This window comes from Rhinopithecus roxellana, chromosome 13 (genome assembly GCF_007565055.1).
Source record: "Rhinopithecus roxellana isolate Shanxi Qingling chromosome 13, ASM756505v1, whole genome shotgun sequence".
Taxonomy (NCBI): Eukaryota; Metazoa; Chordata; class Mammalia; order Primates; family Cercopithecidae; genus Rhinopithecus; species Rhinopithecus roxellana.
In genome coordinates, this window is record NC_044561.1 from 129,387,723 (window position 1) to 129,409,469 (window position 21,747).

The 21,747-nt window shown below is 44.4% G+C and overlaps 1 protein-coding gene across 5 annotated transcripts in view; it reads left to right on the forward strand.

Moving 5' to 3' along the window:
- ZFP64 (ZFP64 zinc finger protein) overlaps nucleotides 1-21,747 on the forward strand; it is a 98,846-nt gene that overhangs the window by 11,875 nt on the left and 65,224 nt on the right. For 4 of the 5 annotated variants that reach the window (XM_010363366.2, XM_010363364.2, XM_010363365.2 and 1 more), the window contains 3 exons: nucleotides 15,013-15,174; nucleotides 16,283-16,345; nucleotides 20,706-20,957. In XM_010363366.2, the coding sequence (XP_010361668.1) occupies nucleotides 15,013-15,174; nucleotides 16,283-16,345; nucleotides 20,706-20,957 (477 nt within the window). Of the gene's footprint in view, nucleotides 1-5,900; nucleotides 6,018-15,012; nucleotides 15,175-16,282; nucleotides 16,346-20,705; nucleotides 20,958-21,747 lie in introns of those variants that run through there. The other variant, XM_030915506.1, reaches the window with a different exon arrangement.

A 21,747-nucleotide genomic window follows, 5' to 3' on the forward strand; every position in this document is an offset into this window, starting at 1 on the left:
GTTTCCATTTCCACAATAGTAAAATGAAAGTGATGCTAGAACTCATCTCCGAGGGTTCGAGCCAGGCTTCAGTGGGCCTCAGTGGGCTTCAGTGGGTCCTACATGAAAGCCATTTCGAGCTGTCACTGTTAGCTCTCATTACCAAATCAGGAGGCTATGAAAGTAAACAAAACAGCACATGGATAATGTTAGCACAGAGCTCATGGCAAGCCCTCAGTCAATATTAATTGAATTGATCACTTGACCAAGAATGATTTTTTTTTTTTTTTTTTTTTTTTTTTTTGCCATTTCTGGCTAATTCTTACTCTTTAAGTCGCAGGTTAAAAGTCACCTCTACTAGAAGCCAGCTCTGATTTCTCCTTCTCCCTACTCCCACAAGTAGGTTTCTGTTTTCTCAGCTAGCATGTATCACAATTGTTAACTAATTAGTCTTTAGAGAAGTGAATTCCAGTGCAATTCCAAGGGCACTCAGCGGTGGCGTTTGCAGCAGCAGATACTACCATAGAGAGGGAGAGGGCCTGTGGCCAACTAGCAGAGAAAGAGGACAGCAGCCCCTGACAGCTAGCAGCCATTATCAGCTGGGTCTTGGTATTGCTAGGAACTGGGCTGGCCCACAGGTAGGCCATGCTGTTCTACTGTTGAACATACACAGTTGTTCACAGTTTCACAAAATACCAACATCAGACCAGACCACTCTGATCGTGGTGGGCAAGACGAAAATAAAACCACATCTGTCATCGTGTGTGAGCCCAGACAAAATGGGAACACTGTCCAAGCCACACAATACCAAACGTCCTCCTCCCCTCTGTCAATCTGAGTGACAGTTACTTCTTTGCCTGTTAAAATTTGAGTCTTGCTCTATCTAGCCTTCTTTCCCTCTTGATAATATTTATTAAAATAACAAATCATAGAATTAGCTCCACTTGCTGGTGCCTCTGATGCGGGTTTTCTTGAACCTCCTCCAAAAGCATCTAACATGAGCCCCAACCTAAAATAAAATAAGTTCTTTCTAACACCTTCTGAGGTTTCCCTTATTGCAATGAGTAATAAACTTATTCAGCAACAGGGGTGTCTCTAGTGGTCTTTGGCCAAAGGACAATGACACAGGGAAGGCCCTGCCCACCTAATTGATTTTGAAAGCCTTAAAAAATAATCTGAAGGTTCAGTTTGGCCTGTGAGCCCCAAATTAGTGGCTCAATTTCTAGGTTACTAGACTGTAAATCTCCCTGCATGCAGAGACCTAATCAGTCTTATTTTCCCACAACCCAACACCAGGTCTGGCACATCATAGGCACTCAATAAAATAGCTATTGAATGAGGGCGGAAAAGGGTGGCTGTGAGGATTAAATGTGTTCATGTGTCTGAAGCACATGGTGTGGATGGCATGTGCCCCATCAATGAGGACTTGGTGATGGTGGCTTTTATTAATGTAGCGACTAATAAACAGGTGGTGAAAGGATGGTGAGATCTGCAGTTTTCATGCTCCTGATGAAGACATACTGGAGACTGAACAGTTTACAAAAGAAAGAGGCTTATTGGACTCACAGTTCCACATGGCTGGGGAGGTCTCACAGTCATGGCAGAAGGTGAAAGACACGTCTTGAATAGCAGCAGACAAGAGATAAGAGCTTGTGCACGGACACCCCCCTTTTTAAAACCATCAGCTCTCATAAGACTCATTCACTATCACAAGAACAGTGCAGGAAGACCCGCCCCCAAACTTCAGTCACTTCCCACTGGGTTCCTCCCATGACACGTGGGAATTGTAGGAGTTAAATTCAAGATGAGATTTGGGTAGGACACAGCCAAACTGTATCAGTGGCTTTAGGGCTGTTGTGTGGCAAATGATGGAACTCAGATAATGGAGATGCTTGCCATTGGAGAATTCCAAGCCCCTCGGGGAGGGGAAGAGGATTTAGTTGTAAGACACTGAAGTCCAGCTGTTTGTGACAAGTGCCGTCTTAAAGGTGCGAAGAATTCACAGAGTCTGTTGGTTCCAACTGGGAAAGTCAGGGAAAAGAATTGTGAATGAAAGCAAATGTATAACCGGCTTTGAAAGACCCATTGGCTTTTGGGAGAAAGATGGTGGGAAAGGGGGCATTTCCTAATGGTGGTTTGGAGGGGGTGGGGGAAGCTCGGGGCAAGGTTGGAAAACAGTGGCTAGAGATGGCACAGGGGAACGTGGTGGGGGTTGTGCTTCAGCTCTGGCCTTTATTCTGAAGGAGCTGGCGATCCATAAAGTTCGTGAGCACATGAGTGATTTAGCAAGACAAACTATGTAGTGATTGCCAGGATCGGAAATAATAATAGCAAATTCTTATACCATGCTTATTCTATGCCATGCACTTTTCTAAGTACTCTATATGAAGTAGTTTTTCATAACCAAAAGTTAGCTAGTAATAATTATTATCCCCATTTTACCAATGATGAAACCGAGGCACAGAGGGGTTAAATAACTTGGCCAGATGACAGAAACAGACAGTGGCAGAACTGGGTCTCAAACCTAGGCTGTCTGGTTGCAGAACCTGTGCTCTTAATCAGTACTGCCACTTAGTAAATTCCTCATTGCAACGTTTCTCAAACTTGCTTGTGCATAAAAATCATCTGAGCTTTGGTGACAAATGCAGATATCCAGACCCTTCCTGGGGATAATATATTAGGGGGTCTGAGCAGGGTCCTGGGAATCTCAACCAGCCAGGGAGTGGTTGGATTGGGTCAGATGCTTTCGGTTGCTTTTTTTTTTTTGAGACGGAGGCTCGCTCTGTCGCCCAGGCTGGAGTGCAGTGGTGCGATCTTGGCTCACTGCAACCTCTGCCTCCCAGGTTCAAGCAATTCTCCTGCCTCTGCTTCCTGAGTAGCTGGGATTACAGGTGCCCACTGCCACGCCCACGAATTTGTGTATTTTTTAGTAGAGATGGGGTTTCAACATGTTGGTCAGGCTGGCCTCGAACTCCTGACCTCGTGATCTGCCTGCCTTGGCCTCCCAAAGTGTTGGGATTACAGGCATGAGCCATCATGCCCGGCCTCTGTTGCTCTTAACAACAGCAAACTAAAAGTGCACAGAACAGTTAAGACACGTATTATCTCTCATAGCCAGAACAGGCAAGGTCAGTTCGGCAGCTCAAAGGTGCGGAGTTCTTTGCATCTTCCCCCTGTTCTCTGTGGTGGGCTTTTATCCTTTGCCCTCCCGCCCTCCCCATGGCCACATAGTGGCGGCTAATGCCTTGGGCATCAGATCTCTCAGGCACACCCACAAACAGGGAAAGGAGCAACTTGTCTGTATCAGGGAGGAAATGCTCCCTGATAAACTCCCAAAATCCAGATCCTGCTGGCCGAAATTGGGACACATGGCTTTGCCCAGTTGCACTGTAGTGGAGGCAGCTAGGCTGCCAAGGGACAAAGAGAAGGGTCCTACCAGTGGAACCCACTCCCAAGCCTCTTCTGCAGGCCACGTTCCTACCACTGCCCCGTTAAAGAGACTAGAGTGGCAGTTCTCAAATGCTGCTGTGCAAAACATAACCAGGAAAATGTGTTTAAAATACAGCTATAAAGATATCTAAGCTTTACCCCAAATCTCTGCATCAGAATCTGTGATGCATGATCAAGTTTGAGAACCACTCAACCAGAAGGGGTTAAAGGGATGGAAACCCACGGGCACTAGAGTCTAGTTCACAGTAGCTGCTCAACAGATCTCAGGAATGAATGAACGGCCCACTGTGGGAGGGAGCGTAGGGTGGGATGTGGGAGGAAGCTCTGTTCCACTTACGGTTTTTTTCCTATTTGGTGAAGTCCCAGTGTAGGGCAAGTTAATTTTCTGTTACATAGGACTGTTCATTTGCTTAGAACAGACCCCCTACTTTGACTAATTCAAGCCAGAGGGGAGACTTTGTTTAGAAGGATATAGGCATAAGGGAGAATTACAGGCAGGCACGCAGCTGGATCTCAAAGAGATTGAACCAGAAGCTAGAAATACTTTAGGGTTTTCTAGACTGTACAGCTCAAAGGGCTTGTTGGAAATGCTGGGAAGGCAGAATCTCGGCCCCATCCAGAACTGCTGATCAGAATCCGCCTTTTAGAGAGACTGTGGCTGGAGAAGCACTGCTGCCCCCGTGACTATTCCCAAAGTTTATGTCTTCTATGTTCAGAAGGAAAGTCCACACCAAACCTGAGCGTCTTAGTCCCAGTTTGGGTTTTTTTAAGAGATTGGGCGGTGGGGGAAGGTCTCACTCTCTCGCCCAGGTTGGACTCGAACTCTTGGGCTCAAGCGATGCTCCCACCTCAGCCTGGGTCATAGTTGGGACTTAACGGCAGCCGCCAATACGCCCGGCTGCAGGATTCAATTTCAGAGCAAGAGAGTCGATTGGCCCAATTGCTGTTGGGTGTCTTCCACTGCACCAATCAGCGATGGCAGAGCAGGGGCGTGGTCAGGATTTCCACCAGGGCTCACCCCTGGGGAGGAGTGTTTGGGCCGGTCTAATGCCCACTGTGGACGGTAAAGGCGCTTTGGGAACAGCGTAAGTGAAAAGGGTGAATTTTCTCTCAGAAAGTGAATCCTTTTGGGGGCGGGGATGGGAAGGGAGGGGGACGGAGTCTCGCTCTGTCACCCAGGCTGGAGCGTAGTGGTGCGATCGCGGCTCACCGCAACCTCTGCCTCCCGGGTTCAAGAGATTCTCCTGCCTCAGCTTCCCAAGTAGCTGGGATAACAGGTGTGTGCCAGCACACCCAGGTCATTTTTGTGTTTTTTGTAGAGACGGGGTTTCGCCATGTTGACCAGCCTGGTCTTGAATTCCCGGGCTCAAGCGATCCTTCGTCCTCGGCCTCCCTAAGTGCTGGGATTCCAGGCGTGCGCCACCGCGCCCAGCAGGATATTATCATATATTCAGGTCTCTTGATTTTTGTGTGTGTGTGTTGTTTTTTGCAGTGTTGTTCATGCTTAGGATTCTCATTTAGGGTTCTTGATCTCCAGGCAAGTATCCCAAATGTAAACTAAGAATTCACTATCTGGTGGCTCACGCCTGTAATTCCACCACTTTGGGAGTCCTAGGCTCTCAGATCCCTTGAGGTCAGGAGTTTGAGACCAGCCTGGCCAACATGGTGAATCCCTGTCTCTACCAAAATACAAAAATTAGCCCGGCATGGTGGCCGGCGCCTGGAATCCCAGGCAAGCGGGAGGCACATGCCACTGCCCTCCAGCCTGGGAGATAGAGCCAGGCTCTTTCTCCAAAACAAAACAAAACAAAACAAAACAAAACAAGACAGTATCCTTAATCTGTAAAAAGCATTTACAAATCAGGAAAAAAATAAAAATTCCAATAGAAAAAAAACAAGCTAATAGAATAAACAGGAAGTTCACCAAATAAGGCATGTCATTGGAAGAATAAATGTTGAAAGGGAGTTTAATCTCACTAATTACATATAAAGGAAATGCAAATTAAACTCAAGTGATCTCATTTTGTCCTGTCAAGTCTCTCTGTGACAGCCAAGGTTAAGGGGAAAATGCAAATTATTTCAGTTTTCTGAAAGGATGTTATATAATCACCAAGTAATAAAACATTCATACCATTTTAACCCAACTCTTCAATTTCAAGGAATGTACCCAAAGAAACGAGGGATAAATTTAAACTTCTGGACAGGTTTTACTCATAAAAGTCAATTCCTAGTTATCTCCTCCACGTCCAAGAAAGGGAAATGGTTAATTAAACTATTCAGCAACCAAAATGATGAAATATTATGTGGCCATTAGAGGTTGTATTTTCGATGAATGACAACATGATGTTTTAACATGGCAAAAGTGTTTAATTAAAAAAAAAATGATTTAAGCCATGATCCTAGTTTTATACTTTAAAGATACATTTTATACTTTTAAAATATATTTACTTTTTTATTTTTTTTGAGACGGAGTCTCGCTCTGTTGCCCAGGCTGGAGAGCAATGATGTGATCTTGGCTCGCTGTAACCTCCGCCTCCCGGGTTCAAGCAATTCTCCTGCCTCAGCCTCCCGAGTAGCTGGGATTACAGGTACCTGCCACCACACCCAGCTAATTTTTGTATCTTTACAAAACACAGACGAGGTTTTGCTATGTTGGCCAGGCTGGTCTCGAACTCCTGACCTCAGGTGATCTGCCTGCCTCAGCCTCCCAAAGTGCTGGGATTACAGGCGTAAGCCACCACGCCCAGCCTTAAAATATATTTTCTATATAAAAAAGAGGTTAGCCTTTTAGCTGATCATTAATTCAACAAATGTTCTTTGAGCTCCTCCGCTTCACCTGGTTCTGTGGTAGGTGCAGGGGGAACAGTAATGGAAAGAAACAAGGGTCTGTCCTCACTTAACTCCTCCAACCAAATAGAAGAGAGAATAGTCATTAAATAATTTCTCAAGTAAGTATTTAATCACAGTAGCGATAGGAGCTTTGTATAAAAAGTAAGGATGTAGGCTGGGCACCAGTGGCTCACATCTGTAATCCCAGCACTTTGGGAGGTCGAGGCAGGCAGATTACTTGAGGTCAGGAGTTCAAGACGATCCTGGCCAACATGGTGAAACCCCCATCTCTTCTTAAAATACAAAAATTAGCCGGGCCTGGTGGCACGCACCTTTAGTCCCAGCTATTTGGGAGGCTGAGGCAGGAGAATCACTTGAATCTGGGTGGCGAAGGTTGCTGTGAGCCAAGACTACACCACTGCATTCAGCCTAGGCAACAGAGCCAGACTCCATCTCAAAAAAAAAGCAAGGATGTGTATTGCCATGTTTTGACAGCATTGGGAAGTTTTTTGTTTTGTTTTTCTAGAGACAGCCTTGCTCTGTCACCCAGGCTGGAGTGCACTGGTGCCATCCTAGCTCACTGCAGCCTAGAACTCCTGAGCTTAAGCCATCCTTCCACCTCAGCCCCACAATTAGCTGGGATACAGGCACACACCATCACACCTAGCTATTTTTTGTATGTTTTTGTGGAGACAGCATCTCCCTTTGTTGCTCAGGCTGATCTCAAACTCCTGGTCTCAAGTGATCATCCTGCCTCAGCCTCCCAAATTGCTGGGATTATAGGAATGAGCCTGGACAACAAAAAAAAAAACTTAGCCTAGTTTTTTCTTCTCTGCACTTTTCTATGTAGAGAAGAAAATCGTAAAATTCATGTTAACTTTTATTTTGCAAAAATTAACATTGTAATTTAAAAAGAGAAAAGGATTTGTTAAATGGAATTTTTAAGTTGAAGAAGGGAAGGAGGAAGCAAATTAGATAGGGAGATATCAAAGCTGTCTTGAGATGTCTGAAAGGCAATTTGGTAGGAAAGGAGCTACAGTTGGTTCATGTGAGCCCTAAGGCACCACAGAGACAAACTTCAGAGAAATCGATTTGGATTATCTATGAAATTCATATAATAGTCATACATTTTAAGCAACATCATGATCAAACAACTCAGTATGTCCCTGCTACAAACCAGAACTAAATACAATAAGCAATTCTCAGATGCACACCTGAACACACAGGAAAGAAGGGAAATCCCCTGGAGCCAGAAAACAAAACCAAAAGCAGCAGCAGGTGTATGAGGCTGTGAGCTTCTTGTGGTATCGGGGACAGGGTCTGATCTCACTAAACAGGAGACTTGATTTTAATGGCCATACCAGGGTAGGGGCTGAAGCCCTGAGCTCTTGCAAAAAGTTAGACATAAGACCCCTACATAAAGAGGTGGCCCTTGCTGCATTCTCGGTGAAAAGAGGGACTAGAGAATATTCTTGGGGGGTGGGCAAGTCACACCTCTACTGGAAGCACTTCCCCCCAAGGTTATGAGTCATCCCGCCTCAGCAGATGTGGGGCATTTCACTTTCTTCTAGGGTGCTCTGAGATTCCCCAAGGCCCATGTCACTCATTATGCCAAACCTGAATAAAGACAAATAATAACCTATTGTGCATGGTTACCATAATGTCCACTGAGAACTCTCAAGAACTTGCAGTGTGCCCGGCTTGCAGTACGCCTTATCCTTCCCTTGAATCTTTACTAGAGCAACAAGATCTAAGCTCTGAGATCACTGCAATATCCCCATTTTACCAACAAAAGAACTGAAGAGCAGAGAAGTGACTTGGTCAAGGCTCTACAGCTATTGAGTGGAGACAGAGGTTGGTCCAGGGTCAATCTGACTGTGCACACACACACACAGAGACACACACACAGACACACACACACACACACACACCCCTGTCAATGAGTGGCGGCTCCAGCATCAAATCACATGCACATACCCAAGTTTGTCCAAGTTCAGTCTGACCACACACACACACACAGACTCACCTGGGGATGAGTAGATACTCTGGCATCAAATTGCATACAAACACCCAGTTGGTCAGGCGCGGTGGCTCACGCCTGTAATCCCAACACTTTGGGAGGCCGAGGCAGGCGGATCACTTGAGGTCAGGAGTGTGAGACCAGCCTGGCCAACACGGTGAAACTCCATCTTTACTAAAGATACAAAAACTAACTGGGCATGGTGGCAGGCACCATGACTGGGACTGAGTAGTTCCAGCTACTCAGGAGGTTGAGGCAAGAGAATCACTTGAACCCAGGAGGCAGAGGTTGCAGTGAGCCGAGATCATGCCATTGCACTCTAGCCTGGGTGACAGAGCAAGACTCCATCTCAAAAAAAAAAAAAAAGAAAAAAGAAATTGGGGAGGCCGAGCAGATGGATCACCTGAGGTCAGAAATTTGAGACCAGCCTGGCCAACATGATGAAACTCTGTCTCTACTAAAAATACAAAAATTAGCCAGGTGTGGTGGTACGTGCCTGTAATCCCAGCCACTAGGGAGGCTGAAGCAGGAGAATCACTTGAACCCGGGAGAGGGAGGTTACAGTGAGTCGAGATGGTGCCATTTTACTCCAGCCTGGGCAACAGAGCAAGACTCCATCTCAAAAATAAAATAAAATAAAACACCCAAATTGGTCCAAGGTCAGTCTGACCATGCATGCTCACACACGCACAGAGACAGACAGACACACACACACACAAACACACACACACACACCCCGGGGATGAGTGGCTATTGCGCCATCAGATCACATGCGAACAACCAAAGGGAATGAGGAAGGCCTCTGGTCACCAGCAGTCCCTCAGTGATTACCATAAGCCTTTCCCTGGGGTGTCTCTGCAGGTCCTGCTGTTCACAGCAGATTCTAGAAAGGCCATGTGTGTGTGAAGGGATGCCCTTGATAAATCCAGCCAGGAGGCGCCAGCAAGCTGACTATCTGGATGAGAGTCTTCAGCACCCGATGCCCCTTTGTTGCTATTGAATTCTGGACACCTGCAACAGAATACTATTAATATAGTAATTATATGCTTCCATGTTTTATATTCATATGTTACCTTCTCACTGAGGCCTTCCTGGACCTACTTAAAACTGCATGCCGCTGGATGCGGTGGCTCACGCCTGTAATCTCAGCACTTTGGGAGGCCGAGACGGGCGGATCACGAGGTCAGGAGATTGAGACCATCCTGGCTAACATGGTGAAACCCTGTCTCTACTAAAACAAAAAAATTAGCCGGGCGTGGTGGCGGGCGCCTGTAGTCCCAGCTACTTGGGAGGCTGAAGCAGGAGAATGGCGTCAACCCGAGGGGGCGGAACTTGCAGTGAGCGGACATCATGACACTGGACAAAGCAATATTCTGTCTCAAAAAACAAAAAACAAGCAAACAAAAAAAGTACATGCCCACCAGCATTTTCTGGTTCCTTTCCCCGCTTTCTTTTTCTTTTCTCTCTCTTTTTTTTTTTTTGAGACGGAGTCTCGCTCTGTCGCCCAGACTGAGTGCAGTGGCCGGATCTCAGCTCACTGCAAGCTCCGCCTCCAGGGTTTACGCCATTCTCCTGCCTCAGTCTCCCGAGTAGCTGGGACTACAGGCGCCCGCCACCTTGCCCGGCTAGTTTTTTGTATTTTTTAGTAGAGACGAGGTTTCACTGTGTTAGCCAGGATGGTCCCGATCTCCTGACCTCGTGATCCGCCCGTCTCAGCCTCCCAAAGTCCTGCTTTATTTTTCTCCATAATATTTACACCACCTGATTTACACACTGTGTATTTAAATACTTATTGCCTGCACCACTCCTAACTAGAATGTCAGCTCCATGAGAGCAAGGATTTTTGTCTCTTTGGGTCAGGGCTCTGTTTCTAGTGCTTAAAACAGTTCCTGGCACACAGTCAGTACAGTACCTCATAAACATTTGCTGAATAAATTAGTGAATAAAGTCATCAGTAACAGCAACTTTACATGCCTGGTTTCTGATCATCATAACGTCCTAGGAGACAGGAATGGAAATTGTCCCCATTCTCCAGGTAAAGAAACTGAGGATCAAGGAGGTAAGACCTCACAGCCTAAGCTCTGGAGCAAACCCTTTCTGGTCTATAGCCATCTACTTTGGGATGACTCAGGTTACATGGGATTAGCCCTGCCCCCAAAATAATCCCTGCACCTGGGTTCCTGAATCCCTTTGCTGTTTTTTGTTTGTTTGTTTATTTTTTGTTTTTTTGTTTGTTTGTTTGAGACTGTCTGCCTCTGTCACCCAGACTGGAGTGTAGTGGCATGATCTCAGCTCACTGCAACCTCTGTCTCCCAAGTCCAAGCGATTCTCCTGCCTCAGCCTCCTGAGTAGCTGGGACTACAGGTGCACACCAGCACGCCCGGCTAATTTTTGTGTTTTTAGTAGAGACAGGGTCTCACCAGGTTGGCCAGGCTGGTCTCAAACTCCTGATCTCAAATGAGCCGTCTGCCTCAGCCTCCCAAAGTGCTGGGATTACAGGCGTGAGCCACCGCACCCGGCTCTTTGCTGTGTTTAACCTACCCACTCATGATGCTTCCTGCTTCCTCTCCAAGACACCAAAGCACAGGCAACAAAAGTGAAAATAGACAAATGGGACTACATTAAATTTTTGTTTTGTTTTGTTTTGTTTTTGAGATGGAATTTTGCTCTTGTTGCCCAGGCTGGAGTGCAGTCACGTGATCTGGGCTCACTGCAACCTCCACCTCCCAGGTTCAAGTGATTCTCCTGCCTCAGCCTCCCAGGTAGCTGGTATTACAGGCATGTGCCACCACGCCTGGCTAATTTTGTATTTTTAGTAGAGATGGGGTTTCTCCATGTTAGTCAGGCTGGTCTCGAACTCCCTACATCACGTGATCCACCTGCCTTGGGCTCCCAAAGTGCCAGGATTGCAGGTATGAGCCACTGTACCCAGCTGGGAGTACATTAAATCTTAAAACTTGTGTACATCAAAGGAAACAGCGGAAATGAAAATACAGCCTATGGAATGAGAAAATATTTGCAAATTATACATCTGAGAAGGAGTTGATATACAAAATACTACTGCATTTCCCTCTGCTGGGACTTGCCCAGGCTTATGGTAGAGGACAGTTAAGAGATGGAGCCCAGCCAATCCCTGGGGAGAGCAGAAAGTGGCAGGAGGGTGAAGGGCCTACCACCTACCTTTCAAGAGAGTGCTGAGGAGCCTGTGAGCTGACTTGTAGGGAGGGCCTGGCCATCCATACTCATCCCACAGTGAACACCTTCCAGCACAGGGGGTCACTTGTACAGGAAGTTGTAGAGCAGAAGGTTGGGAGGCCATGGGAGTATGACCATGACCCAGCACCCTGGTTTTAGCACCAAAAGTTCTTGAGAAACCCCAGTCCAAGGCAAACAGGGATGGTTGATCATCCTAGCTCATGAGCATTTCAGTTGAGAGTTTGATGCACAAGTGCCAGAATCTGGTTCTATTGAACTGTAATATATCCCCTTTGACATTTATTGAGATTCAACCATGGCCACATCCTGTGCTACTGAATTCTCGTGTTAAACTTTGCAACATCCTTATGAAGCAGGCATGGTGATTATCCCCATTTATAGTGAGAAAACAAGTTCAATGAAGTTATATGACTGGCCTGAGGTCACATCCACAGTGAATGGTCAAACCTGAACTTATATCAGTTTGAAGATGCATTTTAACATATCTGAAACAGCGATGCATTTTAGAATCAGTGAGATTTCTGTCAACCAACAGGCAGTCCAAAAACATTACTTTGCTGTGCATATGAACAAACCTGATTTCAGTGGGTCACATTTTTCTCACCTCAGCTGCGTTGTGTGCAATTTTGGAACTATATGTCTTGAGTTTAATTGCTGTTTAAAATGTCTTCCAAGATGTTGCATAATGAAGCAAGTTGAAGATGAAAAGTAATTGCTTACCCAGAAATGCCTGAAAACAGTAACAGGGGTAAATTTGATATTAATGAAGCAAATCTGCATTGTTGGAGGAGTGACGGCAATTGCACGTTCTTGCAAAGCAACAACCGAGAAAGGGGGAATTCCTCATATAGACAGAGCTGGGTTAAGTTCTACTGCCAAGATAGATGGAAAAGGATGGTCTCTGCTAGTGGTTCTTAAATTTGAGTGTGTATCAGGATCACCTGGAGGGCTTGTTAGAGCACAGATTGTTGGGTGCACCCCCAGAGTGTCTGATTCAGTAGGTCTGAGATGGGGCCCAAAAAATTTGCCTTGGTAACAAGTTCCCAGGCAGCTCCAATGCTGCTGGCTAGGGACCATGCTTTGAGGACCCAAGCAGAGCAAGAGAAACCAGGGGAAATAGCCAGATCCCACAGAGTAAATGAAAACATTTCAACAAGAGGCAGGTGCAACTGATTCATGCATCAGAGATACTTGGCATGAAGACAGGAAACATCAGTTTGTCGGAATCTTTCAGCTGACTTTAAACCGAAGCCCTTGACTTCCCTACACATACTTCCATTGAGAAAAATGGAAACCTATGGCTTTACTCAAATACCAAATGCTGACAGCACCAAGGTATCATTTGACATGTATCAGAGTGATATGGTCACTACTGAAGGTGCCAAAGAGATGGACATCAGGAACCTGAGTTTCCTGCCAAATGTCCAAAGAAGTCAAGAAAAGCCCATTTGATAAATATAAAATAAAATACCTCAAAAAAGAAAGCAGTGTCATCATGTGTTTAATTGGCAGCCTTTTCATCGTATATGAAATTATGATGCATTTTACAATCTAAAATATCCTAGATTCAAAGAAATATAGTGTTTGTTTTAAGAGCAAACATAACTAGCACCTGGAGCCTGTGGCATGGATATTAGTGCTTTGGACAAAGCTAAAATAAATAGTGATGTTAGGCCTGTGCCTAACATCATCTGTAAATAAATGTCAAAAATGTCAAAGGTGGTGTCTGAGTGACTGAAGTTTGGGAAACAGAATATTACAGTGGCTTTCAAAATCATCACTAAGGCCTATTAGCCTGAAAGGTTCACTCATTGAACAAGCCTCCATTGGTCATATTTACTCCATATTTGAAGACAAATCTTCATGTGACAAATTACATTCTAAGAAAGATAGAACCAAAAAGAGAAAGAGGAGGGAAGGGAGGAAGGAAGGAAGGGGAGGGGAAAGGAGGGGAGGGGAGGAGAGGGAGAGAAGGAGAGAAGGAAAGAAGGAAGGGAGGGGAAGAGAAGGAGGGAGGGAGGGAGGGAGGGAGGGAGGAAGGAAAGGGAAAGAAAGGAGGGAAGAAGGGAAGGGAGGGAAGGGAGGAAAGAAACATGCTTAAGTCCCAGACTATAAATGTAGTTAGCAAAGTAGTCACAGAATTTTTTATAACGAAAATATTTGAGACTGCCTATCTTGTCTTTTAAAATTTATTTATTTATTTTTTGAGATGGAGTTTCGCTCTTGTCACCCAGGCTGGAGTGCAATGCCACAATCTCGGCTCACTGCAACCTTCACCTCCCACGTTCAAGCAGTTCTCTTGCCTCAGCCTCCAGAGTAGCTAGGATTTCAGGCACCTGCCACCATGCCTGGCTAATTTTTGTATTTTTAGTAGAGACGGGGTTTCACCATGTTGACCAGGCTAGTCTTAAACTCCTGACCTCAGGTGATCCACCCGCCTCGGCCCCCCAAATAATGGGATTACAGGTGTGAACCACCACACCTGGCCTACAATTATATTTTATATTAAGTCTGTGTTTTGCTATTTTTTTTTTTCTTTTTGCATCAGAACCTCAGTAAGAGTACAAGGAAATTTTTTGAGGGGGAAAATGCTGAGGAGAATGTCAATTAGACTAGTTTTGCCCCAAATCCCTTCTATCAGTTCCCTTTTGGTGTTTTATTAGGATTTTGTCCTATAGCTTATGAAAGCACCTAAGGCATTTGGCTGCAGCTAACAGAAAACTTACCTGGCATAAATTATAGAGACATAAATTATAGGGACATTTCTTGTTCATTTGTTCATTTAAGAAGTCTAGGGCAGGCATGGTGGCTAACACTGTAGGAGGCCAAGACAAGTAGATCGTTTGAGCTCAGGAGTTTGAGACCAGCCTGCACAGCATGTCAAGACCCCAGTCTCTACAAAAAATACAAAAATTAGCCGGACATGGCGGTGCATGCCTGTAGTCCCAGCTACTCGTGAGGCTGAGGTGGGAGAATTGCTCAACCCTAGGAGGCCGAGGCTGCAGTGTGCTGTGATTGCGCCACTGCGCCCCAGCCTAGGTGACAAAGTGGGACCCTATCTCAGGAAAAAAAAAAAAAAGAAAAAGAAAAACGTATAGATTTGGGTGGTTTCGGAGTTCTGATTCAGCATCTGATTTTCATGTTTACCCTTAGGGTTATAGAATGGCTGCCACAGATCCGGGCATTGCATCATCATTGCAGCATGTACAAAGATAGGAAGTACGGCAGCCAGGGCAACAAGATGAGTTTTTCTCAACTGCGTCGTTTTCCATCTGCCCTGCCTACCCTTTCCCCCCATGCTATTTTAAATCAGGGAGGAAAATCTTTTACAGAAGCCTCCCAGCAAATGCTATCTAGTGTCTCATTAGCTAGAACTGGGTCACATGATCACTCTGAAGCCACAAAGGAGGCTGGGAAAGCAAACTAGTATGTGCATTCGCTCTGCAAAGGAAAGCAGGCAGAGGGCATAGCTAGAGGGCATTTATATTAAGAAAATTAATAATCACCATATCTTTTAGTTTCAGCTCCAGAATTTGTTTTTGAACATGGCTATCAAACTTATCTGCCCACGGAAAGTAATGAAAACCAAACAGCCACTGTCATCTCTCTCCCTGCCAAGTCACGCACCAAAAAGCCCACAACGCCACCTGCTCAGAAAAGGCTTAACTGTTGCTATCCAGGTAAAGGCAGCGTTATGTTCTACTTGTGTAGAAGGTGTGACATTTAACCAGGCTCCAGGGTTTTTCCTCATGAGTTCCTGACAAGTGCTCATGGAAGTGCCCCAAACTACCTGGCATAAAAATCAGGGCCCTCTGGAATTTGCATCAGCACATACAACCTGTCTCCCACTGTGGTCATTCTGCACCTGGGTTCTAAGACTTTTCTAGCCATAGGCCTTTGAAGTGGAACTCATGAAAATTTCAGGTTGCTGTAAATTTTTTTCCTATGCTATAGCTTAGGAAGATATCCAGTAAAAATTTTCTTTCCTTACCTTGGTTTTAATGTACTTGGAAATAATATCGGACATACAGAAAGTTTGCAAAAATTGTACCAAAAAAATCCCTGTGTGCCCTTCATCTAGATTCCCCAGATGTTACCATTTTATTATATTTGCTTTGTCATTCTTTGTATATATACAAATATATATACAAGTGTAGTTTTCCCCAAACCATTTGAAAGTTGCTGACAATGCGATGCCCTTTTGTTCCTAAATACTTCAGTGTGTATTTCCTAAAAACCAGAATATTCTTTTAAATACCACAGGACAAGCATCAAGATCAGAAAACTAACATTTTTAGGTCCTATTATCTAACCTACTGACCTGAGTCAGATTTCATCATCAAGTGTCCCACTGATGTCCTTTCTACCATTATCAAGAGAATGACATTTTTCCCCTCAGGATCCAGTTTCCAACCAATGATTACTGATTGCATTTAGATTTTATGGCTTTCATTTCCTCTAATCAGGAACAGTTAAGCATTTATCTTTCATAAGCTTGACATTTTTGAAAAGTATAGGCCAGTGATTTTGTCAAAAGGGCCTCAGTTTGGGTTTATTTGATGTTTCCTTATGATTAGATTTAGGTTACGCAGTTTTGGCAGGAACCACAAAATGACATTGTGTCTTTCCTGGTCATCACATACGAAGGCATGTGAGATCTCTTTTTCCCCGTACTGTGGTGTTAACTCTTGTCACTTGGGTAAGGACGTTTCTGCCAGTTTTCTCCCCGCTAAAAGTTACTAAGTTTCCCTTTATGATTAATCTTTCCTTTTTTCGTTTTTTTTTTAGGTTGCCAATTCAAGACTGCTTATGGCATGAAGGACATGGAGCGGCATTTAAAAATTCACACGGGTAAATAGCATTTCTTTAGCACATATGCCCTCAACACCTGCTCTGTGCTAGGAGCTGGGGACCCACATAGGTCAGATGAATGATACCACTCCAAACGTCACTGGCTGTTACGGGAATACAAGTCCAGATTTCAAAAAATAAGGTGCCATTTGTACACATGATTTTGGCAGAAAAGTCTTTAACATAATAAAATCCAGCTCTGGAGAGGATGTGAGCAAACTTAGCTAAGTGGGAATATGAACTGCTACAGCCATTTTGAAAATGATTCTGCCAAAATTAATTAAAATTTGAATGCACATATTCTCATTTTGAGGAGATGATCCTACAAGTGCATGTGTGTGTGTAATGATTAAAGAGAGGAACAATGGGAGAGAAAAGAAACTGTCTCTTTTTTTGTCTTTTTCTTTTATTTTTTGAGACAGGGTCTCACTCTGTCACCCAGGCTGGAGTGCAGTGGCACTTGACCTGCCCACCTCAGCCTCCAGAATAGCTGGGACTACAGGCAGGCGTCACCACACCTGGCTAATGTTTTGTGTTTTTTATAGAGAGGGGGGTCTCACCATGTTGCCCAGGCTGATCTTAAATGTCTGGACTCAAGCGATCCATCCACGTCGGCCTCCCAAAGTGCTAGGATTATAGGTGTGAGCCACTGCACCTGGCCAAAACTTTCCTTTTATGTATCTTTATGTTGTATCACTGAATACAGTGAGTGTGTGTTATTTTTGTAATTTAGAAAGGAGAATTTAATAAATACTTGTTTTAAAACAAGAGGAAAAGATCAATGCATGGGAAAAGAAAAAAGTGATGATTTCCGGTGATTTTATTTTTCTTTAATATATTATTTTTATGTTTCCCAGACTTTCTGCATGGAAAAGGAATTGCCTTTAGACTCTTTTTTAACAAAGTGTTAGATGCTCATATTCAAATGATACAGATTTAAATTTAAAAAGTATAAATGTGTATAAGATGCAGTGACTTTTGGCTTTGGCTTCACTGATTGCCCAAAGCCTGCTATTTAGCTTCAGCCTTTGGAAGATGAGTAGCCAAGAGTTATTTCTTATATTCCTTGGCCATGACCAATAAGTGCCTTATTGCACTGGGGTCACCATCATATCTAATCAGCCTCACAGTGTCATGCCATCTGGATTTGTTCTAATGATCCAAATACTAAGTTTCAAGTATTGATTGGCAAGCATTCTAGTGTAATAAGCAATGAAACTCTCCATGTGGGTTTCATCTGTTGAGGTTTCATCCATCAAGCCATAGCATATTTGTTATTGAAAGAATAAAGTACTATAATTTTTGTTTTGTTTTGTTTTTTGTTTTTTGTTTTTTTTGAGACGGGGTTTCACTCTTGTTGCCCAGGCTGGAGTACAGTGGCGCGATCTTGGCTCACCGCAACCTCCGCCTCCCAGGTTCAAGCAATTCTCCTGCCTCAGCCTCCCAAGTAGCTGGGATTACAGGCATACACCAACACACCCGGCTAATTTTTGTATTTTTAGTAGAGATGACGTTTCTCCATGTTGGTCAGGCTGGTCTCAAACTCCCGACCTCAGGTGATCCACCTGCTTTGGCCTCCCAAAGTGCTGGGATTACAGGCATGGGCTACCACATCCGGCTGAGTACTATAATTATTAATGATGATAGGGAAAGCGTTGTGAAAGTACAAGTGAGGGCCACAACTTTGTCTATTTCTGCAAATCCACAGAAAACATCTTCTACACAGTTAGCCCACCTGGTGTTTGTAGGATAGTTTCTGCATAACTGAAGTGTCTCTGTCTACATTTTCAAGTTTAAGTGTATCCTCACCTTAGTTACCTTCAGAGAGTGAGGGCATGCTTAATTACCCCTGGGGTTGGGATTTGGGGGAGCAACAGCAACAGGGCTCTTTACCAGCTGAGTTGGCCAAAAACCATTGAGCTCTGCCAACATCCAGCATCTGCCCAGTGTTGCAAATACACAGTGTAGTGACCACAGGAACTACTGAGCCACTGACAATGCTGGTAAATTGTTGTTACTGGGCTTTTTAATTTGATGACTAAAATTTTGTTTGTTTTTGTGTTTCTTTTTTTCTTTTCTTTTTTTTTTTGAGACAGAGTCTTGCTCTGTCACCCAGGCTAGAGTGCAGTGGTGCGATCTCAGTTCACTGCAAGCTCCACCTCCCAGGTTCACGCCATTCTCCTGCCTCATCCTCCCAAGTAGCTGGGACAACAGGCGGCTGCCACCACGCCCAGCTAATTTTTTGTATTTTTAGTAGAGATGGGGTTTCACCATGTTAGCCAGGATGGTCTCGATCTCCTGACCTCATGATCCGCCCGCCTCGGCCTCCCAGAGTGCTGGGATTATAGGCGTGAGCTACTGTGCCTGGCCTACTAAAGTGTTTAATAATAAAAATGCTTTTTTTTTTCCTTTTGAGATGGAGTCTCACTCTGTCACCCAGGCTGTAGTGCAGTGGCACAATCTCGGCACACTGCAACCTCCGCCTTCTGGGTTCAAGTGATTCTTCTGCTTCAGCCTCTAGAGTAGCTGGGATTACAGGTACCCGCCACGATGCCCAGCTAATTTTTGTATTTTTAGTTCAGACGGGGTTTCACCATGTTGGCCAGGCTGGTCTCGAACTCCTGACCTCAAGTGACCTGCCTGCCTCGGCCTCCCAAAGTGCTGGAATTACAGGCGACAGCCACCATGCCCAGTCAAAATGCTGATCTTTAATAAACTTTTAGATGTATTCTTAAATCCCAAATATTTATTTTATGATGACTGATCAGCTTTGGCTGACTATTTTAGCACTTGGCTAGTTACGATTTGGTCAGGATAATATTTGATATATAATGTAAAAAAAAGAAAATCCTAACTCACAGCCACCTCCTTCCATGACCAAAAGTCAGCTGTCCTAATAGACCTCTATGTCTCATTCTGAAATATTTGCATGCCTAGACCAGGTCTAAAAACACACACATTTAATTTTTTCCATGTCTTATAAAGTTAATACAATACACGCTATCAGTGCAACTTGTTTTTTTTCATTTACTTTTGCACATCATTTCACATCAGTATGTCATATCGACTTACTCTTTTTCATGGCCAAGTAAGGAATGGATTCAATAATTTATGCATATCCATACAGTGAAATACTTCAGCCTTAACAACCATGTTGTGGATATGTAATGATATGAAACAAGTGATAGAAATTACTGTAAGTGCAAGAAAGTAGTCAATAGCAAGGCCGTGCAGTATTTGCCAAAACACACACACACACACACACACACACACACACACACACAAGATGGTCCTGGGTTCTAATCCCAGCTGTTGCAAGGATTAAATATAGTAATTCAAAGGCTCAGTGCCATTCGAAAAGTGTTTAAATTGATGTTAGCCAGGAGTTTTTATGTACCCAAAACATACACACACACAGATTGGAAAAATATACACCAAAAAGTTAGCAGTTGTTCACAGATGTCAAGTTGACATGTGCATTAGTGAGGTTCAGATTAAACTGCTGTAAGAATGAAACTGAGACACCAGCTCTAACAAGCAAGATAGGGGTTTGTATCTGTCCCATGTAACTGTCCGGAGGTGAGCAGGCAGGTCAGGACAGGTGGCAGGTGGGCAGCTCTGTCCTAGGGACCATCCAGGCACTTAAGTTCCTCCCACCTCATTCTGTTACATGACTCCACCATCTGCAGGTATGCCACCCTCACCCGCTCACTCACCTGCCCTCACCCGCTCACTCGCCTGTCCTCACCCACTCACTCACCTGCCCGCACCTGCTGCCTTACCCCCATGCCATGGCTAGAAGCAGGAAAAGAGAAAATGTAAAAGGCAAGCAGTTTCCTCTTGTGAAAGAGACACACTTTACTTTCTCTGCCATTGCTTTGATAAAAACTTAGTCACAGATCACACCTAGCTGCAGGCGAGGCTGAGAAGTGTAGTCTTTCGCTGGTCAGCCATGAACTCTGCTGAAACTTAGGTGTTCTAAATGTTAAGGTGCATCTCTGTTGTGAAAAGGAAAAAAGAGAGGGTGAATATAAGAGAAAATTAACACAACTGTTATTATTTTACTTACCTATGCTTTAAAATTTGATTTTAATTGCCTTCTATTTTTAATTTATAAAAAATTTATAAGAAATTCATATTCATCATTTTAAAAATTCAAGTAATATCAATAAGGAAAATGGAAGAAAATTCCCCTCTCCCAAGATGTTAGCTCTTTGCCAATCATCCACCCAGTGTTTCAGGGTTTTCTGGATATTCTTTGGTGGTTGTATATGACTTTTTTCGTAAGGCAGTGGGAAATAAGCCTTTTCCTTTTTTAATCTTGTTTCCTGCTGCCATCTGTGTGTGTGTGTGTTTGAAGGAGACAAACCTCATAAGTGTGAAGTCTGTGGCAAGTGCTTTAGCCGGAAGGACAAGCTGAAAACTCACATGCGGTGCCACACGGGCGTGAAGCCCTACAAGTGTAAGACGTGTGACTACGCCGCTGCCGACAGCAGCAGCCTCAACAAGCACCTGCGGATCCACTCGGACGAGCGGCCCTTCAAATGCCAGATCTGCCCCTACGCCAGCCGCAACTCCAGCCAGCTCACCGTCCACCTGCGATCCCACACGGGTGAGTCCCGCCTGTTATTTGCTCTCTACACTTCCTATGGCATAAATCATAATCACCTTAAAGCATTCAGCCACGATGGAAGAAATCGAGTTGGAACCTTTGCTCATCCCGTTGTTTGCAGTTTTGTTTTGTTTTGTTGTTGTTGTTGTTGTTGTTTTGTCTCACTCTGTTGCCCTGACTGGAGTGCAGTGGCGCTATCTCAGCTCACTGCAACCTCCACCTCCCAGGCTCAAGCAATTCTTGTGCCTCAGCCTCCCAAGAAGCTGGGATTACAGGTGTGTTGCACCACACCCAGCTCATTTTTTAAATTTTTAGCAGAGATGGGATTTTGCCATATTGGTCAGGCTGGTCTTGAACTCCTGACCTCAAGTGGTCTGCCCACCACAACCTCCCAAAGTGCTGGGATTACAGGCATGTTGTACCGTGCCCGGCTAACTTTTTCTATTTTTAGTAGAGATGGGGTTTTGCCATATTGGTCAGGCTAGTCTTAAACTCCTGACCTCAAGTGTCTGCCCACCTCAGCCTCTCAAAGTGCTGGGATTACAGGCGTGAGCCACTGTGCTTGGCCCATTTGCAGTTTTGCTTTTCAGCTGCCTTGAAGAGCCTTTCTCAGTAAAATAGGAGAAAACCGTGAAGTTTATAGCTTTATACATATGTATATCTCTTTATGTAACTTTGTAACTTATTCACTTGTAAAGTATGTAATTGAGGAGGCACACAAAATAAAATACAGGTATAAGCCATGTATCTTTGATAAATTCTGCATAATGATGAGGCATTCCAGTCATTT